Source organism: Erpetoichthys calabaricus, chromosome 3 (genome assembly GCF_900747795.2).
Source record: "Erpetoichthys calabaricus chromosome 3, fErpCal1.3, whole genome shotgun sequence".
Classification (NCBI taxonomy): domain Eukaryota; kingdom Metazoa; phylum Chordata; class Cladistia; order Polypteriformes; family Polypteridae; genus Erpetoichthys; species Erpetoichthys calabaricus.
Genome location: NC_041396.2, coordinates 21887220 through 21913514, shown reverse-complemented (window position 1 = coordinate 21913514; position 26295 = coordinate 21887220). Strand labels below are relative to the sequence as shown.

Sequence of the window (26295 nt, the reverse complement as noted above, 5' to 3'; positions counted from 1 at the left end):
ATTTGCTCAAAATATTCTGTTCATGTGTCCCTCGTCACATGTTGAAGTTTAGAACAAAATGCATGGAATGACTTCCTCCCCAATCTGAGTTTGGTCTCTGCATTTCACTCAGTTGTACAGGGATATTTAATGTTAATACAATGGCACCCTGATTATGGATACAAGAAAAGGGATAAACATCCCACTTTGCTTCAATTGGGTTTTAGAATTTGTGTAAATGTCAAATGACCAATTTAAACGTGGGTAGTTTTAATCCACCCACTTTCTGGATTCATTAAGGCCTTATGGGGCTAAAGCTTAGCCTGTGAGGAGTGAGTGAGCTCCACTTGATTGCTGGAGGCACTTATTTCCACACCCAAGGCCCCTTTGGTTTGAAACCATAAGCTAAAGTGCAGAATTGACTTTGCTCATTTTTAAAAAAAAATAAAATAAAATAAAATCCCAAACAAATCCTTTGGCATGCATGGGGTTTAGTTCAAATGGAAGGAACATCCACTTGAAGTTTCAGATGAATATCTACAAACCCAAAGCAGGAAATCCTGCCTACTCCAGACAACTGCAATTAGCTTTAAACCACAGAAGCATGGCCTGATCTGCATTCCTTAATGCTTGCTATGTAGTCCACTATTGGGCCTTTTAGTAGTACTGTTGTATGTTTGAGGGAGGTCATTCTCTTCTTGGAACTCTATTAAACCAGTCGTCCTTAAGACACAAGTTAATATCCCATTTGCAGCTATGCAACAAACTGAACTTGGCATTTTATTCGCTTGTAGATGGGTAATGGTTTTAATACTGGATGGCATTTAATATGCAGATGATGGAATACTGGAAGCTTTCAGTAGATAAAGCATTGCTATCTGGTTATGGTTAATGCATCTTGAACTAATTTCTGGTTTGCTTTTGTAAGCATAACTCATTCACAGGCTACAGTATAATTTAATCAGTCTAAACTGCTCACAAATCCAATTCCATAATTGAGATGACCAGCATGTCCAGGAGTTGAACTACCACCAGAAAAACCCATATTCAACTCCTCAAAGCACTTTCAAGCTTCAACAGTTCTGGTTGTGGGGTTTTTAGAGTGTGCAGTCTGCACAAGAACGGCATCACTCCTTGAATTGAGTGATTGCATCAATTTCTTAAATTATCAAGTGTCTCATCCTGAAATCTAGAGAGTTGAAATACCTTCCAGTGAAAAGCCAGTGTTAACAACACTATTGCAGTTGTCACAATGTGTGCTGTAATTTGAAGGAGTTGGTGTTGTTCAACATTCCCAAAAGCATTTATCCACTTAAAGTTGATAGGTCACTATGAAGACATGCCAACCAATGTCCTAGGTTAGCGACGTAGCAGCCATGTTTAATTGAGCTGTTCTTGCCCAATCTGCTTTACCTGACCAACTTGTATCACACACAACTTTCCACTTGCATACTACACTCCATAATTTTATGGTGTCATCAAATCCACTGAGAATAACTAGCAGCATATAGATGAGTCTGTACCTGATTGGTACACCTGCTGGATTTGCACCTAGAGAAACTTTAGTATTTTAAAGGGTACTTAGCTGACAATATTGAGAATTCTTAGATTCATGGTACACTTGTCCTCGCTACATACATTAAGTAGGTTATGTATGCAATACAGATCAGGCAATGACTGGTACAATCCATCCCCTGCATCACGGACTCTGGGTGTTGGTGTTAGGAGCTCAGAAAGATGCAAAGAGCAGATTTGTCTTGGTGGCGCTGCTGCCTCCCCACTCTTGTTCACCATATTTGGCAGATGCTTCCCTAGCCCTTTAGCCACTTAAAATGCCAGTGCACCCTTCTAATTGACTTGACTACCGGAGGAAACTTTCCTTTGTTTCATGTATTGCTTCTGGAGCTTTCATGATCGACTTTAGCTTGGCTTGAATATCTAATGGTATGAAGGAATTTCTTTAGAGATCTTGGTATAACTACACCAGAGTGAGGCAACCAGTTAGATGGTTTCTGCACATTTGATTTTTGAAATCCATCATGGCTTTGTGTAAACTTTTTGTCTTAAGTGTCTGTCAATGCGTTAATGGGCAATTGTTTCCATTACATATCCACTCTTGAAGCTGTTTGCAAGCCAGTTTTAAATGCAGGGGTTTGAATCACTAAGATCCTGTCTGACAACCCAAGCAAGACCTCCAATATCCCATTCTTGACAATACTGCACACATGTAGGCTGAGGTATATTTGATTTAACTGCTTGCTTAGTCTTTTTGGTTTTCCTCCTTTGAGAATTCTGGCTTTTTCTTGCAGCCCATAATCAACTCCTTTGGCTCACTGGAGATGTACATTGATAAGGAAGAAGGTGTTGCCCTGCAGGCTGATAATGGAAAATACTGGAGCTGCATTTCATAGGACTCAGAAGGTCACAAGATGTACATTGAAGCTGCAAAAGAGCACAAAGACAGCTGGTGCAAATTTCATGTGAGCAAAACTTCAGATGGGAAGATCTCTTTGCAGGACAAAAGAGGAATGTATCTGAGTAGATACTATGAAGATGACATTCAGTATATTAAACCAGTGAAGTCTTCCCCTGATGAATGCTGTGAGTTCAGTGTCTTTACAGATGATACAAAGATCCTCCTTAAAGCAGACAATGGAATGTATTTAAGTAGAATGTATCGAAAGCACCAAAATAGAGGCTGCAAAAGACGGGCCTGATGAGTGTTGTAAATTTGCAGTAAGCATTGGGGATGTCATTGAGCCATCTTTTCAGATACTCAATGTGGAAGTGAGACTCCTCAAAGCTTCCAACAGTGCCCACTGCTGTGGCAGTCCAAAGCTATACTAACAAAACTAGCATTGCCTCAGAGCCACACATTCAAAACTGTCTCTTGGGAAGTCAAGAAGACGGAGTCTACCACCTGGACCAATTCCTGGGGTTTCTCTTCAACATTATCCTCTCAATTCAAACTTTTAGATTTTGAGGTCACGGTTTCTTATAATGGGTCAGTTGGAAAAACTTCTTCTGTAGAGAAGACCTCCACTGTTGCTCAGGAGACCACCATCACCGTCTCTCCAGGAGAAAGGTGGATTGTAAGTTAATGGTGGTTAAAGATGATGATGCCACTGTTCCATTTAAAGCTACAATTAAGAAAACCAATCCCAACGGAGTAGAAACCATCTTCACTGAAGAAGGAACCTGGAATGGGGTGTGTTATGCAAATGTGAATATTATTGCATCAGAAGAAGAAATTTAGGCACTTTCATTCTTGGGTGGTTTACATTTACATGTCTTGAAACTGTTCCTACAAAGATTCTGTCAGCTTGGTCTTGATTTATTCCTCACTCAAATGGCTATACTAGCAGGTTTTTACCAATGTTGTAAATCGATATTAACAGCTTCTGTCATATGTAATGTAAATTATCCTAAAATAAACCTTAGCATTTGGAAAAGTTTGCATTCATTGTCTTGAATTGGCCGAGCATGTGCCTACAGTCCTCTGGGCCCAGAAAGCAGAACTCCAGATGTGTGCAGTTTTTCCTCATTACATTGTTGTCTTTGCACTGGCACCTACTTTCCCTTCATCTGGTCAGCCCATCAAGTTAAGGGAGTAATTTTGATAGTACTGCTACCCAAAGCAGATGTCTGGGAGATAATGGTATGGGTTTTTGATCACCCCTGGGCAGTCAAACCTTTTTAGGGTCTTGCTTAATGAATCAATGGTCCTTTCCTAGAAAACCACTGGCCAGTTTTTGGTGGTCCCAAAATACCTGATGGCTTGATTTTTGGCATGGCTTGCCCATGAAGATGAACTGTATGGTAGTCAATGTAGATGTCTGTTTCAGGCTTTGTACTAAAGTAATGGCATTATTTAAATCTACAATTTGGAATTTTTTAAAATTAAACCTCCACAGTCATGGGGGGCAATAGATTGGGTGGTTTATAAATTTTAAGGGGGGGGGGGGGGGGTAATTATGCCATCTTTCCTTTTAAAGCCCAAGTTAAAAGATCCTGACAGTGGAAATGATCTCCATTGAAGAAGGAACCTGGAACGGGGTGTTGTGGATGTCAATGCTTTCAATAGAATTGCCCACATAATGTAGGTTTCATTTTAAAAGTTCTGAAATGTTCTCTGCATTAAATTCATGAGATCAGGATTCTGTCGTGGCCTTCATCACCGTTGAATGTACAAATGCCATTCCTTCCTATTGGCTGCTTTTAATCATAAGTAATGTAATTGGAAGACCTTTTATGAGCATCTAAAATATCACTTTCCAGAAGTAATGGTGGGTCCTGTAGCAACAGAATACAGTATTCAAGCAGCTGTTTGGTCTCCACAACAATGCAAGTTCCTACCATAGTCTTTTGTTTTACTCTTCTGGAGTGACAGATTTGCATAGGGCTTGTGAACAGTCCACTTTCCAAGCATGAGTTCAGGTTTCATAAATCACCACAGTGGCACAAGATGGCTTATGCACATTGCTGAATGTAAGCTTTTTATAAAATAAAGCTCTATTGAATTTTAATAGTAAAATTGTCTATACTTGCATGAAGTAACTGGATTATTTAAACAAAAGGATTGAAGGTAGCTAAAGTGTTAACTGCATGTGGCTTAAAGCTTGTTCATGTGATGGTCCTCTCCTCCTCAATGAAGTACAGCATAACAGAAGGGGGCTACCATTGCTCCGGGAGCCAGAGTCTGGAGGAAGAGGGACAAAGCTTGCTGGAGGAGGAGTGGAGGCGGAAGAAGAGAGAGACTGAGAGACACGAGGAACGAAAAGACAAAGACTGCTTTGTTATTGGGCTTTGCTTTGCACTGAGGCTGTGTAGGTGAGAAACCAAAGGAAAGTTTCCCACAGTAAAGCCTGTGTGTCTTGCTGAATTTGTGTCTGTCTGTCTGGAGAGCAGGTGCACTCCCAGCAGGTCACAGGATATAATTCACGCCCGACAAGTGTAATGACTCATCCATGCTGTGGGGGGAGGTTGAAGAAAGCTCAAACACCCCTCCTGTGAAGTGGTAAGTTCAAGGGGGAGGGAGGGGGGGCGGTGGAGAGAGGAAGGTTAGGGCACCTGTATTTAAGTATTCTTTGGTAGAATCAACATGTATATGAAACTAGTGGCTGTAGTTGATTGGCTGAAAAAACATAATTCTGCATATTAAGAATTGGATGACATGATACAGTATGTTAAGGTAATGGTGGTAAAGTCTAAAACCAAATGAATTATTGATTTCTCACTCCATGGACTGATATTTACACATCTCTGTGCAAATAAATAGTTCTAACATTCTCATCTGAGCCTATGACAGACTTAAATGGAGGAATGGTTTTCCACAATAGCTTCTGGGTAGTCCTCAGAACTAGGTGAGCACAAGGACAATGCATGGGTGTGTTTTTTGTTTTTAAGCAAGACAGGGCTGTGTGTAGCACTGAAGAAACCGCCTCTGAAATGCATTAAGTACAGTGCATCCGGAAAGTGTTCACAATGCATCACTTTTTCCACATTTTGTTATGTTACAGCCTTATTCCAAAATGGATTAAATTAATTTTTTTTCTTTGGAATTCTACACACAACACCCCATAATGACAAGGTGAAAAAAGTTTAATTGAGGTTTTTGCAAATTTATTAAAAATAAAAAAACTTAGAAATCCCATGTACATAAGTATTCACAGCCTTTGCTCAGTACTTTGTCGATGCACCTTTGGCAGCAATTGCAGCCTCAAGTCTTTTTGAATATGATGCCACAAGCTTGGCACACCTATCCTTGGCCAGTTTCGCCCATTCCTCTTTGCAGCACCTCTCAAGCTCCATCAAGTTGGATGGGAAGCGTCGGTGCACAGCCATTTTAAGATCTCTCCAGAGATGTTCAATCGGATTCAAGTCTGGGCTCTGTCTGGGCCACTCAGGGATATTCAGAGTTGTCCTGAAGCCACTCCTTTGATATCTTGGCTGTGTGCTTAGTGTCGTTGTCCTGCTGAAAGATGAACCGTCGCCCCAGTCTGAGGTCAAGAGCGCTGTGGAGCAGGTTTTCATCCAGGATGTCTCTGTACATTGCTGCAGTCATCTTTCCCTTTATCCTGACTAGTCTCCCAGTCCCTGCCGCTGAAAAACATCCCTACAGCATGATGCTGCCACCACCATGCTTCACTGTAGGGATGGTATTGGCCTGGTGATGAGCGGTGCCTGGTTTCCTCCAAACGTGATGCCTGGCATTCACACCAAAGAATTCAATCTTTGTCTCATCAGACCAGAGAATTTTCTTTCTCATGGTCTGAGAGTCCTTCAGGTGCCTTTTGGCAAATTCCAGGCGGGCTGCCATGTGCCTTTTACTAAGGAGTGGCTTCCGTCTGGCCACTCTACCATACAGGCCCTGATTGGTGGATTGCTGCAGAGATAGTTGTCCTTCTGGGAAGGTTCTCTCTTTCCCACAGGGAGCTTTATGTCTACTTGTGAGGTTTACCCCAAGGTATTTAAACTGGTCTGCAATGATAAAGGGGAATGTGTCCAAACTAATTTTGTGTGCTTGAGAATTCACTGGAAAGAGCACACTTTTAGTCAAATTAATTCTGAGACCAGAAATCTTTTGAAATTCTGTAAGTGCTGTTAGGACTGCAGACACAGTATTTTGTGGGTCTGATATATACAGTACCATATCATCTGCATATAGAGAAATTTTCTGTTCAAGTCCTCCTCTGATAATCACCTTTATCTCATAAGAATTTCTACAATGAACTGCCAGTGGCTCAATGGCGATTGCAAAAAGTAGTGGTGAAAACGGGGCATCCTTGTCTGGTACCACATTCTAGTTTAAAGTAGTCTGAATTAATGTTGTTCATACAAACTGAAGCTTCTGGATTGGTTTACAGTAATTTGATCCATGCAAGAATGTTCGGGCCAAACACAAATTTCTCCAATGTAGTGAAAAGGTAGTTCCATTCAACCATATCAAATGCTTTTTCTACATCCAATGATAATAATATCTCCAGGGTGTTTGACTTGCGGGTGAATATATTATTTAAACAGGCGTCAAAGATTGGCAGCTAAGTGTTGGCCTTTAATATATCCAGTTTGATCTTGTGATATTACCGAAGGCAGTACTCTCTCCATCCTTCTAGGTAGAGCTTTGGAGAGTATCTTAACATCATTATGCAGAAGTGAAATTGTGTACTTTGTGAACTTGAACATTTGAGTTTCTCCAACACTCTGTCACTCATTCAACTTCCTTGTTGTTTTATTCCCCTGTTTAAAACCAACAAATTAGTACGTTTTTCCTTGCCTCCACTTGGTATGGGTGAAATTCTTCTATTTCCCACATGCTTTTTACCATTGTCTTTTCACAGAATGCTAACTTAAGGGCTATTTATATTGATTTGCACATTCAAAGAGGTAATTGTGGGGGAGGAGATGGGTGGAACTGCAGGCAGGTGCACGTGCGTTACTTTTCACGCGGACTAGGATTTATGAGTGGAAGAACGTGGAAGTTGGTGTATGCACAGATTTATGCATCTGGATTTTTTTGTGTGTACACACATTTTCCGCTTTTGTCTGTACGCCATGTTTTAGTGTTAATTTCTTTCCTACTGGGTTATGCATGAGCCTTTCCAGCTAATGGGCTTTCCATTTAAAGCTGTCTATCATTGTATATCTGTGTTAATGAAATGCTTTGAAATAAATGAGAAAGGAACGAAAGGAACCAAGAAGTACAATCTGTTCTGGACCACAAATCATATGGATAATGTTCTCAGAAAATGAAATATTTAAGAAATGTGAGAAAGATTTGCCTTGGAATACTGAAAGCACCTAACAAGCCTTATAATTAAATAATCAGTTTCATTATATGGTAGAACTGGCTTCTAATTACGAAACTGATTGGAATGAAAACTTCCCATGCACTGCAGACCTCCAGGACTGGAGTTACAGTATTAAAAATCATCTAGATCAGGGGTGGGCAAATTCATTCCTGGAGGGCCGCAGTGGCTGCAGGTTTTTGTTCCAACCCAATTGCTTAATAAGAAGCCCTTATTGCTCTAGAAACACTTCTGATTCATTTTAGTTGTCTCCCTCGTTAAGATTTGGAACCCTTATTGCTTATTTTAAGTCTTAAACAGCTGCAATTCTTGGTTTTTAATTGCTCCTAATTAGCAATAAGATGCAAATGACAAAAAGAACCAGCAGTTATATCCATTTTGCTTGTTACCCTTTACACCTGTGTGTATTTATCGTGCACTATTTGGTTTAATTAATACTTGGAAGGAAAGAGAAGAGAAAAAAGTGAAGACTGAGAATTACCCATCGTTTTACACTTCAAAATATTTGGATGATATCCTTAGAATGGAAAAAAAAAATCTAGGATATGAGAATGACTTGACATAGGCAGAGTTAAAGCACTAACAAGCCATAAAATGTAATTATTGGCAAGGATTGTTTTCTAATAAGCAACTGGGTTGGAACAAAAACCTGCAGCCACTGCGGCCCTCCAGGAATGAATTTGCCCACCCCTGAACTAGAGGCATTGATGCTTAAACATGACCGGGATCTTCACGCAATACATTTTGAGCCTTCTCAAATATATTTATTAAAACTACACTTTTTGTAATTTGTCCTTATTTTTTCTATTTTGTTGTTTTTGCTATTTATCCCCCACCCTTATTCCCAGATCATTTACCTTTAATCATGTGTTTTGATTTTAGGAACGGGGCTTCATTGTTGCAGGTTATTCTCAGTTGTAGTGGTAATTAGGGCTCCACACACTTAAGGGACTATTTAAGAAGCCCGTTCAGGTGTTGCTAGTTATTCTGCCTGTAGCTTGCTTCTGTCTGGTCTGGCTCACCTTTGACTGATTCTTTTTTAGGGGGTAATGAAGTCTGAAATGTTTGGTGATATTTAAGTGTATTATAACATAATTCTGTGAAGTTTTTGTATGGTGCTTTCTCTTTGTTTGTTAGTTATGGTTAGGAATCCTTTTTTTTTTTTTTATTGCTTAAAATATGTAGTTTTAAATTCTTAGGCCTTAATCTTTGATACTTACATTGGAGTAAGTCTTTAGTAGTTAAATTGCTAAGTATAATTTTATAAGTATGCTAAATGGCTCCATTTGAGTCTGGAGGTGTGGTTTTTTTTTTTTTTTTGGTTTTTAATTTTTATTCCTGAAGGGGTTATTACAGTAGCTTTAACTTTCTGTTCTCCTGTGTAGGAGAACTTTTCTAACAAACCAATAAAAATACATGTACCCATTTATATTTTAGTATCTACCTTATTTTTGAGTTGGGCTTTTTTGCTGTGGTTTATTTTTTTTAGTTCTGTTTATTCTGAAACTGTTAAATGCCACCATTCTCCATGAATTTACTTTATTGTTGCTGCAACTTGTTAGGATAGCTGTCTGTAATTTGTGAAGGCACAAGTACTTCTAGTGTGTTTACACAATACAAATGTGCTGTTTGAGGTCAAACCATACTGATTGTAGCTTGCCTTCACTTTAGATAAAACAGGGACTTTTGTGCCAAATTAAGATCTTTCAAGTCCCTTAACTAACAGAAGGGTACCATGAGCAGGTTGTACTTGTTGTGTATGATCTGCATAATGAAAAGGCTGCCTAATTAAGAAACTTGAAATATTCTGATGTTAATTGCCAAAAACTTCAATGCCAGTGATGTGTTAAACCTTTAAATTTGATAATGTCTAATCATTTCAGCCAGGCACTTCAAATCTGTTATGAAGGAAAGCTTTTATGGGTGAAGTGCAAAATTCTGTTTTTCTTTTTTTTTTTTTTTTTTTTTTTGTTCCCGTGTGTTCAGGATGTCTGATCTCTGAAGGAATCTTCCTCTTTAGTGCAACCCTTCTTTGTGGGGTTGCTGGGCTTATTCAACCTTCTCTTGCTCCTTCTTGCCTGTCAAGCCTGCTTTATTCAGATCTTTCTTTATACATCTCCTTGTATTTGCTATTGATGTGTTGAAACTGTCTGATTGGGTGATGTGCTGACCAGTGTTCATATGTCCTTTTCACAGGATGAGGATGTAAAATGTGAAACTTGCTTCACAGCCCATGAATGACTATTGTGTTAAAATTCACAGGTGTTGTGCTTAGGATCTCTGGTGCCCAATTAACATTAGTTTAGTGGCTCCATTTGCCAAAGGAGAACTCCAGAAGAATACTTGTGCATTCAAATGTGGCTTTAAACAAAATCCCAGTTCTGTGCCTGTAAATGCACAAAGTAAATTTTGTCCCTACAAATACCAAAGGAATACGAAGTCCTAGTCAGCTTACAGTATAGGCTATAGCCATGTTTGCAAACTACTGTGACTGTATTTAGTCCTAATTAGAACAAGTATACAACCTATTGGTCATAATAGGGAATTTCAAGTATTCTTTTCCCGATTTTGATAACCAATTACAAAGGTAATGCTAGCCTGAAAATTTTTGGGTTGTTGTAACATTGTGATTATCCTACCATGAAAGGGATACAAAGGGCAAAAGCTACCTGTACATCACATCCTTAATACACCACAATTGCCATTTTCTTCAAATTGGCAAATGTTTTATATCTTGCAATCTGTCCTCTAAGTTACATTGCACATAATATCCTGGTGTTGAACTTGTGCACATGAATCATTTTTCAATTGCCACTTGAAGTGTAAATATAATTTTTATATTGATTACATCTGTTAAGAATTGAGGTAATGATATTTGCAGCTTAAAAATTGTGATTAAGATATGGGATTGTCCATCTACAGCCCCATTTCATGGGTAGGTAATGCAGAATTTAAACATTGAATACAATATTGCTGTTGTCGCCAGACTCATGAAATCCAGTCCTTAGTTTAAAGTGACTTGTGCAGTTTAATGCAACAAATCAGATGATGGATTTGAAACCATGTCTGACTTGCTGCATTAAACTGAATGTGGTATTCAGTTTAAAATGTTTTTAATGTAACGGCATGAGTGACAAGTTAACTCTCCATTGGGTCCAGCTTGGATTGATGGCAGCATGGTGTCTGGTTGTAGTGGTTGTGTGGATATGTAACAATACTTTCTTGGTATCCTGCAGTCTTGGATGTATGCTACTGTCTTAACACGTCTGCCTCATCTTAAGCTAATGTGACTGCTACGGTCCATTTCTGGCTATTGATTTAATTAGTATTCCATGTGCCCAGACTCCATTCCCTTTCATTCTTCTATTCTTATCCTTTCAAGTGCTGCAGTATCTGCCCCCTTTCTAGACGGCTAACTTTTATATGAGAAATCTGAAGTTGGTCTGCTCTGACAATGAGCCCATGAGAATGTTTTCCTCTCCTCAGTTGTCCACTGGCCATCTTTAATCGACATACTGCTGGACTTGTTTTCTTAGTACTTATCTTATTAGACAAATGTGGTGTACTCTATGTAGAGTACTTTCATATACCTGTGAACTTGTCACTCCGAGCCTGTACTTAGTTAAGAGCCCTTGACATGGAGCTGCTTTACTATAGCAAGTGCCACAGGATGGGCTGACATCCCAACCAAAGGAAAAATACCTTTCCTTCAGCCCCAGGCAGATGCACAGGTGTCCTGAATAGATATTTTTAGGACTTCACCTGGCCAGGATTATTGGACCGGGAATAATGGTCTCTTGTGGGTTTATTTACCCACACAGTTGTTAAATGGAAGTGGCCTGGAATACTGGTACCAATTGAGAACCAGTAGGGAATGCTGGGAATTGTAGTCCTACTGATCCCCATGGGTGCTGCAGGGAGATGCACTCCCTTGTCCAGCAGAGATGGATCTGGGAGGAAGGCAACACTCAACTGGAGGAGGCATTGTTGTTGAGAGAGGTGAATTGGAGAAGAGACCACTTGCTTTTCTGCTTAATATGGAGGTATTGTGTAACATTTGATTTGAGCCTGCAACTGCCTTTTGCATATTTCTTTGGGGCTCTCTGGCACCCCCTAGTGTTCACAAGTGGCATTCATTTTCCCTTTACTATTAACTGCTTTTTAGCAACTGTCCAACCCTCACCCAAAGGCAATTTCTTTGTGCCTTGTTGGGCAAAGCTCAAGTATTTAAAATAGAGCTGGTCTTTATTTAAGCAATTTGTCTTTTCTTTCAGGTAAGAAGTTCTCAACATCCTAAAAATGGTAAGTTGCATGAAGCGCCAATTTTGTCTCTTATTTAGAACAGATTGTGGGTATGGTTTATCCACTTTATTAAACCTGTTATCCTTGCCTGATACTTGAAGGTGACTGCCTCACATGACTATTGTTTGAAGGGGATGTCCAACTAGACTTCAGTTGCTGATCTTACTGGAGGTTGTCTGATTAGACTACAAATATTATGGAATAACAAATTAAACTTTCCAGCAGTTTTAGATTTCTGAAGTGTTCTTGTGCCTTTTTGACTATCTGTACGTGGAAAGATTTGTACAGTGGCAGTTTAAGGTCAATTGAACTTTTCCAGGTCTTGCAGAGGAGTCTTCTCTTGGAAAGGTCTAGTGCTTGGGTTATTGGCAGTAATTGTCATCTGTATAAGCACAAGCCCATGTCCTAAATTTGCCACTTGACAAGGATGTTCTCTTCATTGCCCTAACAATCTACTGTGCTGCTGATGGGCCAGTGAACATTTTGTAGAAAAGAGAAAATGCAGAAATATCTGGGTGCTGTTAGAAGCAGTAATTGCTGATTACTTGGTTGGAATCTGTACTAACAAATTTTAGATGCATTTGGATTGTTTCCAAACATTTATAAACAGATTCTGGAAGAACCAAGGATGTTAATGTTTAGGGTGCTAACTACTGTAATCTGCTCTGTACCCCTGCATGAATTTGACTTGCTCTTTCATTAAGTCTGGAAATGAAGCAGTATAATGGGTTAATAGCAAGATGTAGGCCTGGTGTTCTGGATTTGGTAGCACTAATGAAATTGGAAGAACCTTGTTTGAGAAGAAGCATTGTGTGTGTGTGATATGCAACAGCAGGTTATTGTAGTAATTCTTGAATGGCACTGTAGGTTACTTAAGATTTAGTTTTGGTTATACACTGAATTTCCTCAAAATATTCTGTTCATGTGTCCCTCGTCACGTGTTGAAGTTTAGAACAAAATGCATGGAATGACTTCTGCCTTTGAGTGGATCTCCTTCTTCCCCAATCTGAGTTTGGTCTCTGCTTTTCACTCCGTTGTACAGGGATATTTAATGTTAATACACTGGCACCCTGATTATGGATACAAGAAAAGGGATAAACATCCCACTTTGCTTCAATTGGGTTTTAGAATTTGTGTAAACGTCAAATGACCAATTTAAACGAAGGTAGTCTTAATCCACCCACTTTCTGGATTCATTAAGGCCTTATGGGGCTAAAGCTTAGCCTGTGAGGAGTGAGTGAGCTCCACTTGATTGCTGGAGGCACTTATTTCCACACCCAGGCTTGAAACCATAAGCTAAAGTGCAGAATTGACTTTTTTAAAAATGAGCGTTCATGATTTCCCAAACCAATCCTTTGGCATGCATGGGGTTATTTAGTTCAAATGGAAGGAACATCCACTCAGTTTCAGATGGATATCTACAAACCCAAAGCAGGAAATCCTGCATACTCCAGACAACTGCAATTAGCTTTAAACCACAGACGCATGGCCTGATCTGCATTCCTTAATGCTTGCTATGTAGCTAAGTCCCTATTTTGGGCCTTTTAGTAGTACTGTTTGAGGGAGGTCATTCTCTTCTTAGAGGAACTCTATTAAACCAGTCGTCCTTGGGACACAAGTTACTATCCCATTTGCAGCTATGTAACAAACTGAACTTGGCATTTTATTTGCTTGTAGATGGGTAATGGTTTTAATATTGGATGGCATTTAATATGCAGATGATGGAATACTGGAAGCTTTCAGTAGATAAAGCATTGCTATCTAGTTATGGTTAATGCATCAAGCATAACTCATTCACAGGCTACAGTATAATTTAATCAGTCTAAACTGCTCACAAATCAAATTCCATAATTGAGATGACCAGCATGTCCAGGAGTTGAACTACCACCAGAAAAACCCATATTCAACTCCTCCAAGCACTTTCAAGCTTCAACAGTTCTGGTTGTGGTGTTTTTAGAGTGTGCAGTCTGCACAAGAATGGCATCACTCCTTGAATTGAGTAATTGCATCAATTTCTTAAATTATCAAGTGTCTCATCCTGAAATCTAGAGAGAGTTGAAATACCTTCCAGTGAAAAGCAAGTGTTAACAACACTATTACAGTTGTCACAATGTGTGCTGTAATTTGAAGGAGTTGGTGTTGATCAACATTCCCAAAAGCTTTTATCCACTTAAAGTTGATAGGTCACTATGAAGACATGCCAACCAATGTCCTAGGTTAGCGACGTAGCAGCCATGTTTAATTGAGCTGTTATTGCCCAATCTGCTTTACCTGACCAACTTGTATCACACACAACTTTCCACTTGCATACTACACTCCATAATTTATGGTGTCATCAAATCCACTGTGAGAATAACTAGCAGCATATAGATGTGTCTGTACCTGATTGGTACACCTGCTGGATTTGCACCTAGAGAAACTTTAGTATTTTACAAGGTACTTCAGCTGACAATATTGAGAATTCTTAGATTCATGGTACACTTGTCCTCGCTACATACATTAAGTAGGTTATGTATGCAATACAGATCAGGCAATGACTGGTACAATCCATCCCCCGCATCACGGACTCTGGGTGTTACTGATAGGAGCTCAGAAGATGCAAAGAGCAGATTTGTCTTGGTGGCGCTGCTGCCTCCCCACTCTTGTCTACCATATTTGGCAGATGCTTCCCTAACCTTTAGCCACTTAAAATGTCAGTGCACCCTTCTAATTGACTTGACTACCGGAGGAAACTTTCCTTTGTTTCATGTATTGCTTCTGGAGCTTTCATGATCGACTTTAGCTTGGGGTTTGAATATCTAATGGTATGAAGGAATTTTAGAGATCTTGGTATAACTTCACCAGAGTGAGGCAACCAGTTAGCTGGTTTATGCACATTTGATTTTTGAAATCCATCTTGGCTTTGTGTAAATTATAAATGTCTTAAGTGTCTGTAATGAGTTAATGGGCAATTGTTTCCATTACATATCCACTCTTGAAGCTGTTTGCAAGCCAGGTTAACTGCAGGGGTTTGTGAATCGCTAAGATCCTGTCTGTGACCACACAAGCAAGACCTCCAATATCCAATTCTTGACAATACTGCACACATGTAGACTGAGGTATATTTGATTTAACTGCTTGCTTAGTCTTTTTGGTTTTCCCTCTTTGAGAATTATCTGGCTTTTTCTTGCAGCCCATAATCAACTCCTTTGGCCCACTGGAGATGTACATTGATAAGGAAGAAGGTGTTGCCCTGCAGGCTGATAATGGAAAATACTGGAGCTGCATTTCATATGACTCAGAAGATCACAAGATGTACATTGAAGCTGCAAAAGAGCACAAAGACAGCTGGTGCAAATTTCATGTGAGCAAAACTTCAGATGGGAAGATCTCTTTGCAGGACAAGAGAGGAATGTATCTGAGTAGATACTATGAAGATGACATTCAGTATATTAAACCAGTGAAGTCTTCCCCTGATGAATGCTGCGAGTTCAGTGTCTTTACAGATGATACAAAGATCCTCCTTAAAGCAGACAATGGAATGTATTTAAGTAGAATGTATCGAAAGCACCAAAATATAGAGGCTGCAAAAGACGGGCCTGATGAGTGTTGTAAATTTGCAGTAAGCATTGGGGATGTCATTGAGCCATCTTTTCAGATCCTCAATGTGGAAGTGAAAGACTCCTCAAAGCTTCCAACAGTGCCCACTGCTGTGGCAGTCCAAAAGCTATACTAACAAAACTAGCATTGCTCAGAGCCACACATTCAAACTGTCTTGGGAAGTCAAGAAGACGGAGTCTACCACCTGGACCAATTCCTGGGGTTTCTCTTCAACATTATCCTCTCAATTCAAACTTTTAGATTTTGAGGTCACGGTTTCTTATAATGGGTCAGTTGGAAAAACTTCTTCTGTAGAGAAGACCTCCACTGTTGCTCAGGAGACCACCATCACTGTCCCTCCAGGGAAAAAGGTGGATTGTAAGTTAATGGTGGTTAAAGATGATGATGCCACCGTTCCATTTAAAGCTACAATTAAGAAAACCAATCCCAACGGAGTAGAAACCATCTTCACTGAAGAAGGAACCTGGAATGGGGTGTGTTATGCAAATGTGAATATTATTGCATCAGAAGAAGAAATTTAGGCACTTTCATTCTTGGGTGGTTTACATTTACATGTCTTGAAACTGTTCCTACAAAGATTCTGTCAGCTTGGTCTTGATTTATTCCTCACTCAAATGGCTATACTAGCAGGTTTTTACCAATGTTGTAAATCGATATTAACAGCTTCTGTCATATGTAATGTAAATTATCCTAAAATAAACCTTAGCATTTGGAAAAGTTTGCATTCATGTCTTGAATTGGCCGAGCATGTGCCTACAGTCTCTGGGCCCAGAAAGCAGAACTCCAGATGTGTGCAGTTTTTCCTCATTCACATTGTTGTCTTTGCACTGGCACCTACTTTCCCTTCATCTGGTCAGCCCATCAAGTTAAGGGAGTAATTTTGATAGTACTGCTACCCAAAGCAGATGTCTGGGAGATAATGGTATGGGTTTTTGATCACCCCTGGGCAGTCAACCTTTTTAGGGTCTTGCTTAATGAATCAATGGTCCTTTCCTAGAAAACCACTGGCCAGTTTTTGGTGGTCCCAAAATACCTGATGGCTTGATTTTTGGCTTGGCTTGCCCATGAAGATGAACTGTATGGTAGTCAATGTAGATGTCTGTTTCAGGCTTTGTACTAAAGTAATGGCATTATTTAAATCTACAATTTGGAATTTTTTTACATTAAAACCTCCACAGTCATGGGGGGGCAATAGATTGGGTGGTTTATAAATTTAAGGGGGGGTGGGGGGGTAATTATGCCATCTTTCCTTTTAAAGCTCAAGTTAAAAGATCCTGACATTGGAAATGATCTCCATTGAAGAAGGAACCTGGAACGGGGTGTTGTGGATGTCAATGCTTTCAATAGAATTGCCCACATACTGTAGGTTTCATTTTAAAAGTTCTGAAATGTTCTCTGCATTAAATTCATGAGAGGTCAGGATTCTGTCATGGCCTTCATCACCGTTGAATGTACAAATGCCATTCCTTCCTATTGGCTGCTTTTAATCATAAGTAATGTAATTGGAAGACATTTTATGAGCATCTAAAATATCCACTTTCCAGAAGTAATGGTGGGTCCTGTAGCAACAGAATACAGTATTCAAGCAGCTGTTTGGTCTCCACAACAATACAAGTTCCTACCATAGTCTTTTGTTTTACTCTTCTGGAGTGACAAATTTGCATAGGGCTTGTGAACAGTCCACTTTCCAAGCATGAGTTCAGGTTTCATAAATCACCACAGTGGCACAAGATGGCTTATGCACATTGCTGAATGTAAGCTTTTTTTTTTTTTTTTATATAATAAAGCTCTATTGAATTTTAATAGTATAATTGTCTATACTTGCATGAAGTAACTGGATTAGTTAAACAAAAGGACTGAAGGTAGCTAAAGTGTTAACTGCATGTGGCTTAAAGCTTGTTCATGTGATGGTCCTCTCCTCTTGGAGGAGCCACCAACATAATTGCAAAGATTAAAATTAAGTGTGTAATGACTCATCCATGCTGTGGGGGGAGGTTGAAGAAAGCTCAAACACCCCTACTGTGAAGTGGTAAGTTCAAGGGGGGAAGAGAGGAAGGTTAGGGCACCTGTATTAAAGTATTCTTTGGTAGAATCAACATGTATATGAAACTAGTGGCTGTAGTTGATTGGCTGAAATAACATAATTCTGCATATTAAGAATTGGATGACATGATACAGTATGTTAAGGTAATGGTGGTAAAGTCTAAAACCAAATGAATTATTGATTTCTCACTCCATGGACTGATATTTACACATCTCTGTGCAAATAAATAGTTCTACATTCTCATCTGAGCCTATGACTGACTTAAATGGAGGAATGGTTTTCCACAATAGCTTCTGGGTAGTCCTCAGAACTAGGTGAGCACAAGGACAATGCATGGGTGTGTTTTTTTGTTTTGTTTTGTTTTTAAGCAAGAGAGGGCTGTGTGTAGAACTAAAGAAACCGCCTCTGAAATGCATTAAGTACAGTGCATCCGGAAAGTGTTCACAATGCATCACTTTTTCCACATTTTGTTGTTACAGCCTTATTCCAAAATGGATTAAATTCATTTTTTTCCCTTGGAATTCTACACACAACACCCCATAATGACAAGGTGAAAAAAACAGAGGTTTTTGCAAATTTATTAAAAATAAAAAAACTGAGAAATCCCATGTACATAAGTATTCACAGCCTTTGCTCAATACTTTGTCGATGCACCTTTGGCAGCAATTGCAGCCTCAAGTCTTTTTGAATATGATGCCACAAGCTTGGCACACCTATCCTTGGCCAGTTTCGCCCAGTCCTTTTTGCAGCACCTCTCATGCTCCATCAGGTTGGATGGGAAGCGTTGGTGCACAGCCATTTTAAGATCTCTCCAGAGATGTTCAATCGAATTCAAGTCTGGATTCTGGCTGGGCCACTCAAGGACATTCACAGAGTTGTCCTGAAGCCACTCCTTTGATATCTTGGCTGTGTGCTTAGGGTCGTTTTCCTGCTGAAAGATGAACCGTCACCCCAGTCTGAGGTCAAGAGCGCTCTGGAGCAGGTTTTCATCCAGGATGTCTCTGTACATTGCTGCAGTCATCTTTCCCTTTATCCTGACTAGTCTCCCAGTCCCTGCCGCTGAAAAACATCCCTACAGCATGATGCTGCCACCACCATGCTTCACTGTAGGGATGGTATTGGCCTGGTGATGAACGGTGCCTGGTTTCCTCCAAACGTGATGCCTGGCATTCACACCAAAGAGTTCAATCTTATTCTCATCAGACCAGAGAATTTTCTTTCTCATGGTCTGAGAGTCCTTCAGGTGCCTTTTGGCAAATTCCAGGCGGACTGCCATGTGTCTTTTACTAAGGAGTGGCTTCCGTCTGGCCACTCTACCATACAGGCCTGATTGGTGGATTGCTGCAGAGATGGTTGTCCTTCTGGAAGGTTCTCCTCTTTCCACAGAGGACCTCTGGAGCTCTGACAGAGTGACCATCGGGTTCTTGGTTACCTCCCTGACTAAGGCCCTTCTCCCCCGATCACTCAGTTTAGATGGTCGGCCACCTCTAGGAAGAGTCCTGGTGGTTTCAAACTTCTTCCAGTTACGGATGATGGAGGCCCCTGTGCTCATTGGGACCTTCAAAGCAGCAGAAATTTTTCTGTAACCTTCCCCAGATTTGTGCCTTGAGACAATCCTGTCTCGGAGGTCTACAGACAATTCCTTTGACTTCATGCTTGGTTTGTGCTCTGACATGAACTGTCAACTGTGGGACCTTATATAGACAGGTGTGTGCCTTTCCAAATCATGTCCATTCAACTAAATTTACCACAGGTGAACTCCAATGAAGCTGCAGAAACATCTCAAGATAGATAGATAGATAGATAGATAGATAGATACTTTATTAATCCCAATGGGAAATTCACATTCTTCAGCAGCAGCATACTGATACAATAAATAATATTAAATTAAAGAATGATAATAATACAGGTGAAAAAAAAACAGACAATAACTATGTATAATGTTAAATATTAACGTTTACCCCCCCTGGTGGAATTAAAGAGTCGCATAGTTTGGGGGAGGAACGATCTCCTCAATCTGTCTGTGGAGCAGGATGGTGACAGCAGTCTGTCGCTGAAGCTGCTCTTCTGTCTGGAGATGACATTATTTAGTGGATGCAGTGGATTCTCCATAATTGATAGGAGCCTGCTGAGCGCCCTTCGCTCTGCCACAGATGTTAAACTGTCCAGCTCCATGCCAACAATAGAGCCTGCCTTCCTCACCAGTTTGTCCAGGCGTGAGGCGTCTTTCCTCTTAATGCTGCCTCCCCAGCACACCACTGCATAGAAGAGGGCGCTCGCCACAACTGTTTGATAGAACATCTGCAGCATCTTATTGCAGATGTTGAAGGAAGCCAGCCTTCTAAGGAAGTATAACCGGCTTTGTCCTTTCTTGCACAGCGCATCAGTATTGGCAGTCCAGTCTAATTTATCATCCAGCTGCACTCCCAGATATTTATAGGTCTGCACCATCTGCACACAGTCACCTTTGATGATCACTGGGTCTATGAGGGGTCTGGGCCTCCTAAAATCCACCACCAGCTCCTTGGTTTTGGTGGTGTTCAGGTGTAGGTGGTTTGAGTCGGACCATTTAACAAAGTCATTGATTAGGTCCCTATACTCTCCTCCAGCCCATTCCTGATACAGCCCACGATAGCAGTGTCATCAGCGAACTTTTGCACATGGCAGGACTCCGAGTTGTATTGGAAGTCCGATGTATATAGGCTGAACAGGACCGGAGAAAGTACAGTCCCTTGTGGCGCTCCTGTGTTGCTGACCACAATGTCAGACGTGCAGTTCCCAAGACGCACATACTGAGGTCTGTCTTTAAGATAGTCCACGATCCATGCCACTAGGTATGAATCTAATCCCATCTCTGTCAGCTTGTCCCTAAGGAGCAGAGGTTGGATTGTGTTGAAGGCGCTAGAGAAGTCTAGAAACATAATTCTTACAGCACCACTGCCTCTGTCCAAGTGAGAGAGGGATCGGTGTAGCATATAAATGATGGCATCTTCCGCTCCCACCTTCTCCTGATATGCAAACTGCAGAGGGTCAAGGGCGTGTTGAACCTGTGGCCTAAGGTGGTGAAGCAGCAGCCTCTCCATGGTCTTCATCACATGTGATGTCAGAGCAACAGGCCGAAAGTCATTCAGCTCACTAGGACGTGATACCTTTGGGACTGGGGTGATACAAGATTTTTTCCAAAGCCTCGGGACTCTCCCCTGTTCCAGGCTCAGGTTGAAGATGCGCTGTAGTGGACCCCCCAGCTCGGATGCACAGACCTTCAGCAGTCGTGGCGATACTCCATCTGGACCCGCTGCTTTGCTGGCACGAAGTCTCCTCAGCTCTCTGCTCACTTGCGCTGTTGTTATTATGGGTGGGGATGTTTTTCCTATGCTGGTATCAGCAGAAGGATGTGTGGAGGGTGCAGTACTCCGAGGTGAGAGTGAGAGTGGTTTAGGGTGGTCAAACCTGTTAAAAAAGTTGTTCATTTGGTTTGCTCTCTTCACGTCTCTCTCAATGGTGGTATCCCGCTTCGAGCTGCAGCCAGTGATGATCTTCATCCCATCCCACACTTCCTTCATGCTGTTATTCTGCAACTTCTGCTCCAGCTTTCTCCTGTACTGCTCCTTCGCCGCCCTGAGTTGGACTCGGAGTTCCTTCTGCACGCGCTTGAGCTCATGCTGATCACCGTCTTTAAAAGCCCTTTTCTTCTGATTCAAAAGGCCCTTGATGTCACTTGTAATCCATGGCTTGTTGTTAGCATAGCAGCGTACTGTTCTTACTGGAACTACAATGTCCATACAGAAGTTGATGTAGTCAGTAGTGCAGTCAACAACTTCCTCAATGTTCTCATTATGAGATCCCTGCAGGATATCCCAGTCTGTAGTTCCAAAAAGTTCTCTCAGAGTATTCTCAGCCTCTGGGGTCCACTTCCTGAATGATCGTGTGGTTACAGGTAGGACTCTAACTTTTGGTTTATAGTGAGGCTGAAGCAGAACCAGGTTATGATCTCCTTTCCCAAGCGCAGGCAGCGGGGTGGCGCTGTATGCGTCTTTAACGTTTGCATACAGTAAATCAATAGTCTTATTTCCCCGGGTGTTACAGTCCACATACTGGGAGAATGCAGGCAATGTTTTGTCCAGCGTCACATGGTTAAAGTCTCCAGCGATTAGCACAAGCGCCTCAGGGTGCTGCGTTTGTAACTTAGCAACAGCGGAATGGATGATGTCACTCGCTGACTCCACGTCTGCCCGAGGAGGGATGTACACGATGACAACAATGACATGTCCAAACTCTCTGGGCAAATAGTAGGGACGTAAACTTACGGCCAACAGTTCGATATCCCTGCAGCAAGTGGAGATTTTGACGTTAACATGTCCAGAGTGACACCACCGTGTATTAACATAGAGAGCGAGTCCTCCTCCTTTGTGCTTACCACAGGTACTTGCATCTCTGTCCGCTCTAACTGTGCTAAACCTGGGTAGCTCCACGTTGGCATCTGGGATGGTGTTATTTAGCCACGTTTCGCAGAAACACAACAAACTGCATTCTCTGTAGGTCCTTACATTTTTCACCAGTGCAGCCAGTTCGTCGATCTTATTTGAGATTGAGTTTACATTCCCCAGAATCACAGAAGGCACCGAAGGCTTGAAACGCCACTTTCTCACAAGCCGCTTCTTTTTTAGCTTAGTGCCGGCTCTGCTGCCACGATACCGCCTTCTTACCTCGTTGGGTAAATATGGAACCACACCGGCACTGGCATTTGTTCTCAGCGCCCGAAGTTGAGTACTTGAATAGGCGAGTCTCGGCGTGTTAAAATCCATGCCCACGTTATAAAAGTAAGTGTGTCCAGGGAAGGAATCCACATAAAATAAAGTGGTAGGAGTGATCAATAAATAAAAATAGAAAAATAAAAGAAGAAAAGTACACATACATATACAGTCATACACGGAGCTGCTGAAAAGGATCATCTCAAGGATGATCAGGGGAAACAGGATGCACCTGAGCTCAATTTTGAGCTTCATGGCAAAGGCTGTGAATACTTATGTACATGTGCTTTCTCAATGTTTTTATTTTTAATAAATTTGCAAAAATCTCAAACTTTTTCACGTTGTCATTATGGGGTGTTGTGTGTAGAATTCTGAGGAAAAAAATGAATTTAATCCATTTTGGAATAAGGCTGTAACATAACAAAATATGGACAAAGTGATGAAGCGCTGTGAATACTTTCCGGATGCACTGTATATGGATTATTATTATTAATAATTATAATAATAACAATAATATAAAAAGCTCACTCAAATATTCATTTATAACTATTGTAATAGGGTCAATTAAGTACATAAAAACAAATGAGAAGCGTCGCTGTAAATTCAGTCAAATATCTCAGTATTTTTTTTTTTCTTTGTTCCTAGGGCTTCTAATCCCCCCCCCCCCCCCCCCCCCCCGACCCCAACATCTTTTCCAGGGTTTTGAAGACCAAGGAATACAATGATTACATTTGACCATGAGTGTGTGACTTGTGATGTCATTGACATAACTGTTTAAGGCCAGTGCCTTGCACTTTATTATCATCTAAGATTTGACATTTGTTTCTTGTTTGTATTTTCTGGTTACTTTTATTCTTTATTTCTGTTTTGTTTCCTTGGCTTGGTGTGTTTCTGGTTACATGTGATATGTTTCTCAAACTCTCTGCTATGAATAGACCCTCTGGTATGATTCCTCTGTAAATCTAAATAGTAAGCAGTGATTTTTTTTTTATACCCTAATACACATTTTCCTTTATATACAATTTCCTTTTAGGCTAATGCTTCATTATTCTGGAGATAAAATTCCAGTTTCCCATCGTTTCTGTTTTTCTGATGCTTCTACTCACAGGGTTAAGTTAGGGTGTAGTCATCTTGTTTCTACTGCTTTCTTGTGTGTTATATATTATCTCTTCATATACAGCAATAACATGATTATAATATAAAATCAAATTTGCGTGCAATTGTTTGCATGCACTTTATCTTTAATAGGATGCTTAAGCGGTTTACAGGACTGAAAGTAGCGAAATCCTAAAATAAGCAAGCGATTTTCATGCTGATGCAAGCGCTGATTCACGTGCAGGAAGACGACACACCCGTAAAGGTCGAGCACTTGATGAAGGGCGTGGTCATTTGTCCACCTTGATGACACACGTCGGGGCAGATACAAGGGTACTTACCGTCCTGAAGCATGAACCGCTGAGTCGTGAGTGACAGCCACTTAAAGATTTACAAGCTTCCTCCTGATTGTCTGGAAAAATATCCCAAGCTAGGGAGCTTCGAATAATAGTGACATCTGGTGGTTTACAGAAATCATAGCCACCAGCAGAGGAGGTACACACACACACTTATTCTTTGCACAAGTAAGCCTGCGATTCACTAGCGAATCGGAAATCCAAGAATGGCAATCAGTTTCTGTTCCGTCCGATATCTGGATGGATGACATATCATGGAGGGTGGGTGCGTCTGGGGAAATGTAATTTAATTCAATACGCATATCTGTACTAAAGCGGTTTCGTTTTGTGGAGACGTGATTCTGTTGCCTTTGCTGACACCGACTCCTGGGATCTATATTACTGGCACAGTGGATTAGAGCAAGTGTAGTGAACAGGTTGTGTTGTTTGGGCGCCAGCTACTGACTGTGGGAAGCCGCTGCGTTTGACTCTGGGGCGTGCGCCATGGCGCAATATGCGCCTCGGTGGGAAGCCACCGCGTGATGAAATATCATGGAGGGTATATGCGGTGGTGTGGGCGGTCGCGTCCGGGCAGCTGTACAACCTGGCGTGCACGCTTTACCTCAGGTGTAGTTCACAGGTCGTAGGCATGGTAAAGTTTCCATTTCATTCAATAGCCCTATTTGAACTAAAGGAGTTTCTTTGTGTGGGCGCCTTCGTTCATTGTTTGTATCCATGACTGTACATGTTGTGTTATTTGGGCGCTCACAGGTTGTGTTGTCTGGGCGCCATCTACTGACTGTGGGAAGCCGCCATGCGTGCATTTGACTCTGGACTCTGGGGCGGGTGCCAAGGCCACAGTGTGCATGCGCCTCGGTGCGTCCGCCGTGCATAAATTAACTGTGCATAAATTAACTGTGGTTTAGTAAGATAGATTGTTTGTATCCATGACTGTACAGGTTGTGTTGTCTGGGCGCCACCTACTGACTATGGGAAGCCGCCATGCTTGCGTTTGACTCTGGACTCTGGGGCAGGCACCAAGGCCGCAGTGCGTATGCGCCTCGGTGCGTCCGCTGTGCATAAATTAACTGTGGTTTAGTAAGATAGATAGTTCAGTCCGTCAAACGCTCTTAAAGCCGATGAGCCCTCGGTGTATTCGTTTTAAACTTTTGATAATCACGTCTCATTTAAATAAGCCGATAAATATACGTTAGTATGGGTGGCAATGTTCTTCAATAAGATAATGTTTAAATGTGTTGTCCTAAAGATGTAATTTTCTGCTGTAGGGGTTGGAAGCAGTGCTGGGGTGGAGTCTTGGGGGAACACTGTCTTTTAAGGGCTTGGGGCACCTCCCTAGAGAGAGAGAGAGAGTTGAGTGACAGGGATCCGGGTTAATTAACGGTGCGGGAAGAAAAGGGGAGGTGGTGGCCAGAAGTGGTAGTTGGGGGGCTGGAGAAAAAGGAGGACAGCATCGGGTGGTAAAAGGGAGCGAACGGTTTAAATGAGGTAAATAGGACAAAGGTGAATTGTCTTTGTTATTTTGGAGGTGTCCCCCGTGACCCAGACAACAGGCGGCGTTAGGGCACCATTTATATTGCGGAATATTCAAAAAAGCATTTGGAAGACTCCCCGGACAAGCGGCTCCTGAGTGTGTTTATTTGACGGGACGTCACAATATCAACCGTTATGAATATATTATAAGTTACCATTAATTCATAATTACGTGCCATTTTTGTTTTACTGTAAATTGTTGCTGCAAGGCAATGTGAAAGATGAATATTTTTCCATTTGCGATGGGGTAATAATAGCACTAAGGAGCAAAGAGAGGAATAACAGGGTTTAGAAAATGTGCTTGTGGAATTGGACAAAGTGAAGGGGACAGTTGATAAGGAGGTGGTTTAGGGAATGAACAATACAGTAATTAATGACACTTATGAATTCCACTACACACAGGGATTGGTTACTGAAAGGCATCCCAAAAGGTCAGGGGAAGTGAAGGGGGGCTTATGAAAATTAAACCAATTAAAACTCTAGTGCTCAACCCTGATGTGCTGGTAAGGATTTTAGCTCCCTTGGGTAATATATTGCAATTCCAGGCATCTATCAAGGGCACTTCAATCACGTCTGAATTGTTTGATTTCTGATTATAAACATTGGAGCAGAGGGGGAAATCAAGAAAAAATGTGTCTTTGTCCCAAACATTGTGGAGGGTGTTATGGAGAGATCTTGTTCAGAAAAAAACAAGCAGAGACTTCAGTTAGGCAGTCAGAATTGAACTTTACTGCAGAGCATAGGAAACCATTGCAAGGCCCATAAAGCCGTCTCAGTTCATGATGTGAGTGGGTTGGGTACAGTTCGTTTTTATTTCAGTTCTAATCACA

The 26295-nt window shown here is 41.2% G+C and overlaps 2 protein-coding genes and 1 long non-coding RNA gene across 8 annotated transcripts in view; 1 reads left to right on the top strand and 2 right to left on the bottom strand.

The window, feature by feature from the left end:
• The window catches only part of LOC114647810 (uncharacterized), a 195898-nt gene extending 180079 nt beyond the window's left edge, over positions 1 to 15819 (top strand). For 2 of the 5 annotated variants that reach the window (XM_051924479.1, XM_051924481.1), the window contains exons 2-3: positions 12062 to 12089; positions 15262 to 15819. In XM_051924479.1, coding sequence (XP_051780439.1) covers positions 12087 to 12089; positions 15262 to 15804 — 546 coding nt within the window. In that variant the 5' untranslated portion in view covers positions 12062 to 12086 and the 3' untranslated portion in view covers positions 15805 to 15819. Of the gene's footprint in view, positions 1 to 8783; positions 8834 to 12061; positions 12090 to 15261 lie in introns of those variants that run through there. The other 3 variants (XM_051924478.1, XM_051924480.1, XM_051924482.1) reach the window with 2 other exon arrangements.
• The window catches only part of LOC127527034 (uncharacterized), a 335886-nt gene that overhangs the window by 92345 nt on the left and 217246 nt on the right, over positions 1 to 26295 (bottom strand). The gene's annotated exons all lie outside the window — the stretch shown is intronic.
• Positions 1 to 26295, bottom strand: part of LOC127527027 (uncharacterized) — a 214165-nt gene that overhangs the window by 39241 nt on the left and 148629 nt on the right. The window lies entirely within an intron of this gene.